Source organism: Rhagoletis pomonella, unplaced genomic scaffold, assembly GCF_013731165.1.
Source record: "Rhagoletis pomonella isolate Grant_MI unplaced genomic scaffold, Rhpom_1.0 Rhpom_scaffold_00006, whole genome shotgun sequence".
NCBI lineage: Eukaryota > Metazoa > Arthropoda > Insecta > Diptera > Tephritidae > Rhagoletis > Rhagoletis pomonella.
The window spans coordinates 61,340,894-61,348,527 of record NW_023458560.1 but is presented as its reverse complement, the minus strand read 5'-3'; the positions used below and the strand labels follow the sequence as shown (position 1 = coordinate 61,348,527).

At 34.6% G+C, this 7,634-nt stretch overlaps 2 protein-coding genes across 5 annotated transcripts in view; both read right to left on the bottom strand.

Annotated features, from left to right (window-relative positions):
- Nucleotides 1-7,634, bottom strand: part of LOC118741033 (threonine--tRNA ligase 1, cytoplasmic) — a 575,984-nt gene that overhangs the window by 182,714 nt on the left and 385,636 nt on the right. The window lies entirely within an intron of this gene.
- Nucleotides 1-7,634, bottom strand: part of LOC118741032 (apoptosis-resistant E3 ubiquitin protein ligase 1) — a 116,615-nt gene that overhangs the window by 53,587 nt on the left and 55,394 nt on the right. The window contains exon 1 of one of the 3 annotated variants that reach the window (XM_036472827.1): nt 7,273-7,370. The exons of the other annotated variants lie outside the window; for them this stretch is intronic. Coding sequence (XP_036328720.1) covers nt 7,273-7,348 — 76 coding nt within the window. The 5' untranslated portion in view covers nt 7,349-7,370. Of the gene's footprint in view, nt 1-7,272; nt 7,371-7,634 lie in introns of those variants that run through there. 3 annotated transcript variants of the gene reach the window in all.

Below are 7,634 nucleotides of genomic sequence, written 5' to 3'. Positions count from 1 at the left end.
AAACACCAATTTTGCAAATCTGCAACTTAGACCTATTCTAAGATGCCCTGCAATGTCAATTTTACCCATAAAATACAGAAAAATCAGCCACTGAAAGTTCAGTGATTACTGTCAATTTTGCTCCGGATCTTCTTTTCCAACATGGGATGCGTTTGTCACTCAAATAAAAAAACCTACAGTTTTTTGCCGCCTCCGAAAGTCAAATGTAAAGAAGCATTTTTATGACGGTGAAATTATATCCTGTCCAAAAAGTGCTATCACCATTTCCATTCCAAATCGAAACCATAGGCAGATGAATCCATACCGGTTAGGGTTTGCCTAGACACTTCATTCTGTGTAGGAAACGCAGTGCTGGAACATTACAGAGCTTCTTCTGCACCAGGCAAGTTGCAGTTACATCTTGCGCTGTAGTCCTAGTTCTGTATTACGGCCCCAATGCCCGTAGTAAACGGCAGTTAGTCGAGACAAATCCATCCTGTTCAGTTTAATGAAAGCTGCAGAACGTTTTGCGCACAGACTCCTACAGACCCTACAGGTTTTTAGGTCTTTCCACCTACTGTTGACCCCGTTTATATAGCTCAGAGGCACAATAACCTCTTCTGCCTTTGAGTTATCCAGAGCCGACCCGTTTCTGGCTAGTTCGCCGGCCATCTCGTTGCCATGAATGCTGCTGTGCCCCGTCACCCAGATCAGTGCAACGACATGGCACTCAGCTAAAGCCGCATCGTACTCTCTGCATTGTTTTATTGTGCTGGAGGTGGTACTTGCACAGCCTAGTGCCTTAATCGCCGCCTGGCTATCAGATAAGATAGCTAGCTCCGGGGCTAGAATTATTTTGATGGAAAAGACTGCCTGAAAAACACAGGCCGAATTCGGTTGTCGTACAGACTTATCAATTTGAACGTCGGGTGAAAACATCTCCGCCCTGAGCCACAATTCATTTTTGAGCCGTCCGTAAAAATAGATACTTCGAAGCATATTTCCAGTCCTTCCTTGATGTAAACATTATGTCAACGTTTTTCTTGAAGAGAAGCATAGGACGGATGTAGTCAGAGTTTTCAAAAATGTTTGGGTGGTTGAAGAATACAAGATACGTCCATGTCCGTGCGCGCGTACTTTCTACAAACTCAGTTCCCTCAACCTCAGGGCACTCTATGAAGCACTCTCTTTTGCAAAGAGATCATTCGGTGGCATATGACCAGTGTTGCCATTTTGGTGCTTTTGGGGCTTGATTTAGCTCTTTTTAGTTTAAATTGCTCAAGAAATTTGCATTTAGTCCCTAGCTCTTTTTTTAGCCCTTTTAAACTTCAAACAGTTTGTTTAGGTTCCAGAAATCTTAGCTTAATTTTAAAACATTAAATTTAAACATTTCTGCTGTTTGTGTGGAGAACACATTCTGACCTGATTAAGTGATTGTAGCAAAAATTTAAATTTGCCGCTTTTATTAAATTTGTCAAAAGTTTAAAATTTTTTGTCCGATTTGGGTATTCTTATGCTTCACATTTTCGTTATAAAATTGTCCTTCGTCCTTACATTTTTGATTTTTTTTTTTTTACAAAGTTTATCAACTGAAAGGAATGAGCAAAAATTAACAATATTCGAATTTAAACGCCGGAAACTCAAAAAGTACTTTTCCGATAGACACAAAAAATATATCAACGCAATGAAATAAATAAAAATAAATAAATCTTACGAAAGGTAGCCAAAAAAGGAGATTAGTTGTATTCCCTTTTCTGGAGTTTATTTTTGGCAATAACTGCAAAAGACCTAGAAAACAGGTTTAGCCCATAACTCGAAAACGCTTCTTCGGGAAAATAAATGAGACTTATTTTCATGTTTAGCGACGCTAAATTAGTCTAAAAAACACTTTTTAGGGATGTTGTAATGCGATAAAAGCATACAATTTGCAACCCTATAAATCACCTTGTATGAACACACCTTAAAGCTAATCTAGTACAATTAATAATTAAGAATTTACGATATCAAGAATGCAACCCTGTGTACATATGTAAGCAACTAAGTTAAATATAAAATGAAAAATAAAATGGGCGGCATTATTCCGCGTACCCTAAAAGCGACCAGTCGTGTTTGTGAAAATATCCGGGAATATCTTTTTTGGGAATTAGCAGGGCTTCCCGACTCCCGTCCAGACACCATCGAAGGTAGCAGCAGCAGCTTGGGAGTGTGCGAGACAAGTTCCCGCAACCTACAAAGGTCCCGCAGCAAGCAACACGGCAGCGGAGCGCCAGGGCTCCTTTTTTTGTTCTCATGTCGGCACAGCAGCGGAGCGCTAGGGCTCCACACAGCGCGGAGGTTGCATGGCGACCGTGGCCCAGCCTGGCGCAATGGCGGCCCGCGGGCATAAAAAAAAGGGCAAAGCCCTAAAAATTTAAAAAAAAATTTTTTTTTAATTAAAAAAAAAATAAATATATTTAAAATAAAAACTTTTAATTAAAAATGTGTGAAGACACATAAATTGAAATAATTTGATTTTTGGTGGTGGCTACGAAAAAGAAGAAAAAAAATTACAAAAAAAAAAACTAAAAAAACATTTAAAAATTACAAAAAAAAAAAAACTTTCAAAAACTATATATCTATATACAAAAAAAAATAAAAACTCAAAATTACAAGAAAACTCAAAATTACACAAAACTAAAAACGTATATGTGCATACATATGTATGCTCAAAAACATACAAGCGAAAATTAAAATGAACTTACAAAAAACAAAAATGTGAAAATGAAAAATTACAAAAAAAATATAAAAAACTCAAAAAAGTCCAAAAAAAAATCGGTTGTACCAAATTTAAATAAAAAATGTAAATTACAAACGTAAACCAAAAAATCCAAAAAAAAATCGGTTGTGCCAAATTTTAAAATATCAAATGCGAGACAAGTGCAGTGGCTGGTGGCTAAAGTGGGTTTTTTATAAAAACAAAAACAGTGGCTGGTGGTACAGCAATCAAAAACTGCAAACTCATTAAAAATTGTTCCAAAAAAAAAACTAAAATAAATAAACGAACGTAGAACTAAATTAAAAGCACGCGAAAAAAAGGTTGTTTTAGTGCGTAACTGTACCACCAGATATACCACGCCACCATTCAACAGCCGTTATAACGGCGCATAAAACCATGCCACTAAATAACGCCAAAAACACCGTAACTCCGTTACAACGGCATATATAACCACGCCACCTAACGCCAAATGCATACATACATACATATATCGCTAAGCCAAGGCGCGATATCTGCGTAGCAACTACACCGAAGACGACTACAAGATTTTCAGCAACAACAACATCAACGAGTCAACAGCAACGAGTAGCAGTTTGCAGTTTTGGGGTATGAGGTACTATTCATATGTGAAACACCACCATAATTTTTTTCTTAAATTCAAACATTCTACAATAAATTTAAAAACTTTACATTATATTCCTTTAAAACTTTGCTAAACATTTTACTACTTAAATATTTGCTGAAACTTTAGATTGTATTCTCAAACAAAATTTTAAAGACCTACTGTACTTTTCTTGTATTACATACATACATTCATATTACTTGCATTTATATTACATACATAAATTTTAAAGACCTACTGTACTTTTCTTGTACTACATATATACATTCATATTACTTGCATTTATATTATATACATAAATTTCTAAGATTATATTCAACACTTTAAAATTTTACTGATTGAATAATACACACATTTACATATGTATATGTTACTGTTTTTTCTTATGAAATTTCAGCTTCAGTGGTACAGTGATGTACAAATATTAATATTTTTTTAAACGTAACTTCAACAATTTAAAATTTTCACTAAAATTTTTCTTCAATTCTTTGCAACATTAGGCAAGAGTCAGATTTTTTTTTCTCAAATATTCGATAAAAATTTCATACGAATTTTCGCCTGTGCATTGCCGTGCTTTTATACTACAACTTTTAGAATTTCGTTTGAAATATGGTAAAATATTTCAACGATTATAATTAACAATAAACGTTTTCCTCAATTTTCTTTGCCGTTGTAGCCAAATTTCGAATATTACAACTTTATTCAAATAACTTTTTTTTTAATAATACAATAGTTCGATAGTTTTTATAGATCTTTTGCTTTGCGTGTGTGCCAGATGTCAGATGTCGAACTTGTATTCAAAGATTTACAAGCAAAATTTTCAAAAGTTACCAAGCGTGTTCTTCAAAGCCGTCCACTTTCAACAAATCGGGAAAAAGTTGACGAATATAAGAAATCTTTAATCGAAACTTACAACGATATTTTAATTCAAGTAAAAAATTCGGAACAACAAGGAAACAAGCCAGCTTCTATAATTAAAAGTTTACCGCGGTGCAGAGAAAAACTACTTCAGTGTTTTCAAAAAATTGGGTGTAAAGTTTTAGTACCCGAAGATTTTTCAGCTCTTATAAAAGAAGATATTTTAAATCCTGAAGTAGATTCCGACGACGACTTTGCTGACGCTTGTTCAGCTGGCACACCAGAAGTTTTCACCGTTAAAAAAAGTTGTTCTTTGCCTTCATTTAAAGATTTTTTACAAATTGAAGAAACGCCTTGCGTAACGATTAGTTCACCGAATATAAATTTTACTGAATATACAAACGAAATAAAGATGGCACCACCTGAGCAAAAGAAATCATTTATTAGCCTATGTCCGTCTATAATCCGAGAAAACTATAGTGGTGACCCCCTATCGCTCGACTCATTCATTGACAAAATAAACTTAATTGAAGAATTATCGGATGAAAGTTTAACTACAACATTTATAGCATTTTTAAAGTCTAAACTCGAAGGCAAAGCGCGTGAGGTTTTACCCAGTCAAATAATTTCAGTGGATCAAATAAAGGTTGCGCTACGCAGCAGAATCAAACCAGATAATTCCAAAGTTGTCTCTGGCAAAATCGCGTCATTACATATTACTAATAACAACCATGCCGATTTTGCGAAGCGAGTAGAGGAACTATCTGACGCATTAGAGCGATCTTTAATTATTGAGGGTAGGACTCAAGCAAAACCCCATGAGTTAGCGGTAGAGCAGACAGTAAATGTTTGCAGACTGAACAGTCGTTCAGAACTAGTAAAATCTATTTTAGCATCAACCACTTTTACGGATTCGAAAGATGTAGTCGCAAAAATGATTGTAGAACACAATAATGAAGTCAAAGAGCGGCAGGTGTTATCTTTTAGGTCACGGGCAAATAGACCAAATAGTTTTCGAGGAGGTTTTAGAGGGCATAGCAACTATGGCTATCACAACACTAGTTTCAGATTTAATAACGGCAATACAAATAGGCACAATAATGGCAATAACACAAGGCACGATAATAATCAAAATAATTACAATAGAAGTAACAATTTTAACAATAGACAAAATAATTACAGAAATAGCACAAGCAATCGTTCGGCAAACAACAGAAACAACTCTTCTCGTTCAAATTCTAGAAACACTTCTAATGTTCGATTTTTAAACGCCGAAACGCAGGAGCGAACACTGGGGGAGCAGGAGCTAAGCAATTAAACGTAGTTACCCCTGAAAAATCAATTTACTGCTTGAACCTTAATTATTCAGATTTTATTGAATTAAATTGTACCGATTCTTACAAATTATGCTCGTTTCTCGTAGATTCACAAGCAGACATCTCTTTAATCAAGATTTCCAGTTTAGCAAGAAATTCAGCAATTAACAGTAGCAATACCATAAACATCACTGGTGTAACAACTGAAACGGTTACAACATTGGGAACTGTAAGTACAAACTTGGTTGTATCAGGTTTTTTACTCTTCACGTTGTAGATGACAGTTTTAATATACCTTCTGACGGCATACTAGGCAAGGACTTTTTAAAGACGAACAGATGTATTATTAACTACGCAAATGACAGTATAACTATCGGCATCGGGACAGAAAGCACTAAAATTGCAATTGTACACGGTTCAAATACCGACACTTTAGTCATTCCTCCAAGATGTGAAGTTTTTCGTTTATTTAAATTGACTAATTCCAAAAACCCTGTTTTCATACACTCTCACGAGCTTAGCTCTGGTGTTTTTACATCAAAATGTGTCGTTGACACAACAAATCCAATTTTAAAAGTAATAAATACTACGGACGAGGTAAAATACGTTCGTAACTATAACATCAAAGCTGAGGATATAAGTAACTATAATGTCTACAAAATAAACGAAACTTCCCAAGAGACAAAACGTTTAGAGGAACTAAAGTAAATTTTACAAAAACAAATGCCAAAATATGCTAAAAACAAATTGCTTGAATTATGTTTACAATACGCCGATGTATTTGCCTTAAAAACAGACCGTATGACACTCAACTTACGAACAGAAACTTCGACTGAATGACAAGACTCCCGTTTATATCAAAAACTATCGATTGCCGTACTCACAACGCGAAGAAATAAATAGACAAGTCGATACTTTACTGCGAAATGACTTAATCGAACCAAGCTCCTCTAATTATAACAGTCCATTAATTTTAGTACCAAAAAAAGATCCATCCGGCCAAAAATCGTACCGCATGTGCGTTGACTTTAGGGCGGTTAATAAAAAGCTTATCGCTGACAAATTTCCACTAGCACGTGTGGACGACATATTAGACAACCTTGGTCGAGCAAAATACTTTTCGACTTTAGATCTGTATTCTGGTTTCCATCAAATTCTTTCTTTCTTTCGTGTAAACTAGTGTAATTAATGAATTCGCAATGTATCTAAGATAACTGGTAAGGTAACTAAGGTAACTGCATGTGCGTACACTGAGAAAAGAGTTCAGTTACGTCAACTGAATATATTTCTCTCAACACATGATTTGGTTATATGCAGTTACTTTATTTGGTGATAGTGATAGGGTGCAGGATGTTATTTAGGTATATTATTTTTTATTTCATGCAAATGTTGATTGGAGATGCATCGTAGGACCATAATCATAAAATATGCCTAAAAGGTTGTATTGATACATATGCATGTGCATCAAAAAAGAAACCAACAAACATAAGTATACATGAATTTTCGTTCTATAATTCTAAGACCGCTAACTAAAGAAGATTGAGTCAATTTAAGAAGGAATGAATTCCTTGCCTAAATGACATTTTAAACAGCTGTTAAAAATATAGTTCCACGTTACAACGATTATGTACATATGCATAAAAACTCTAAAATATTCTGTAAGGTTATTATACTCAACACCTTTTTCTATCTCCCTCCCACCTTGACACATATGTAAATACGTATGTATTTTTTAAACTCACCTGATGATGATGACTGCGAATGACGCATTGTTGTGGCCATTGCAATGGAATTAATTTCCGATTCTGGTGTCCACATTTTTGCTGTGTCTTTTGTTGTTGTTTTTTATTATTTTATTTTACGTATAGTAATTTTGAACACTTTGTTTTATCGATCTTTTCGAAGAGTTTTGATTGATTAATAATTGCTAGGATAAATGTAAGGTACATATATGTATGTGTGTTTAAGGATTTATGTTCTTAGTTTGTACCATATTTTCACTGCTTAGTTTTTAACTTCAATATTAGTTTAGGTTCAATGGTTGTTTTTAAAAAGCTGGGTTATGAGTGCTTTTTATTGTTTTATGAAACAATTGTAAGTCCAT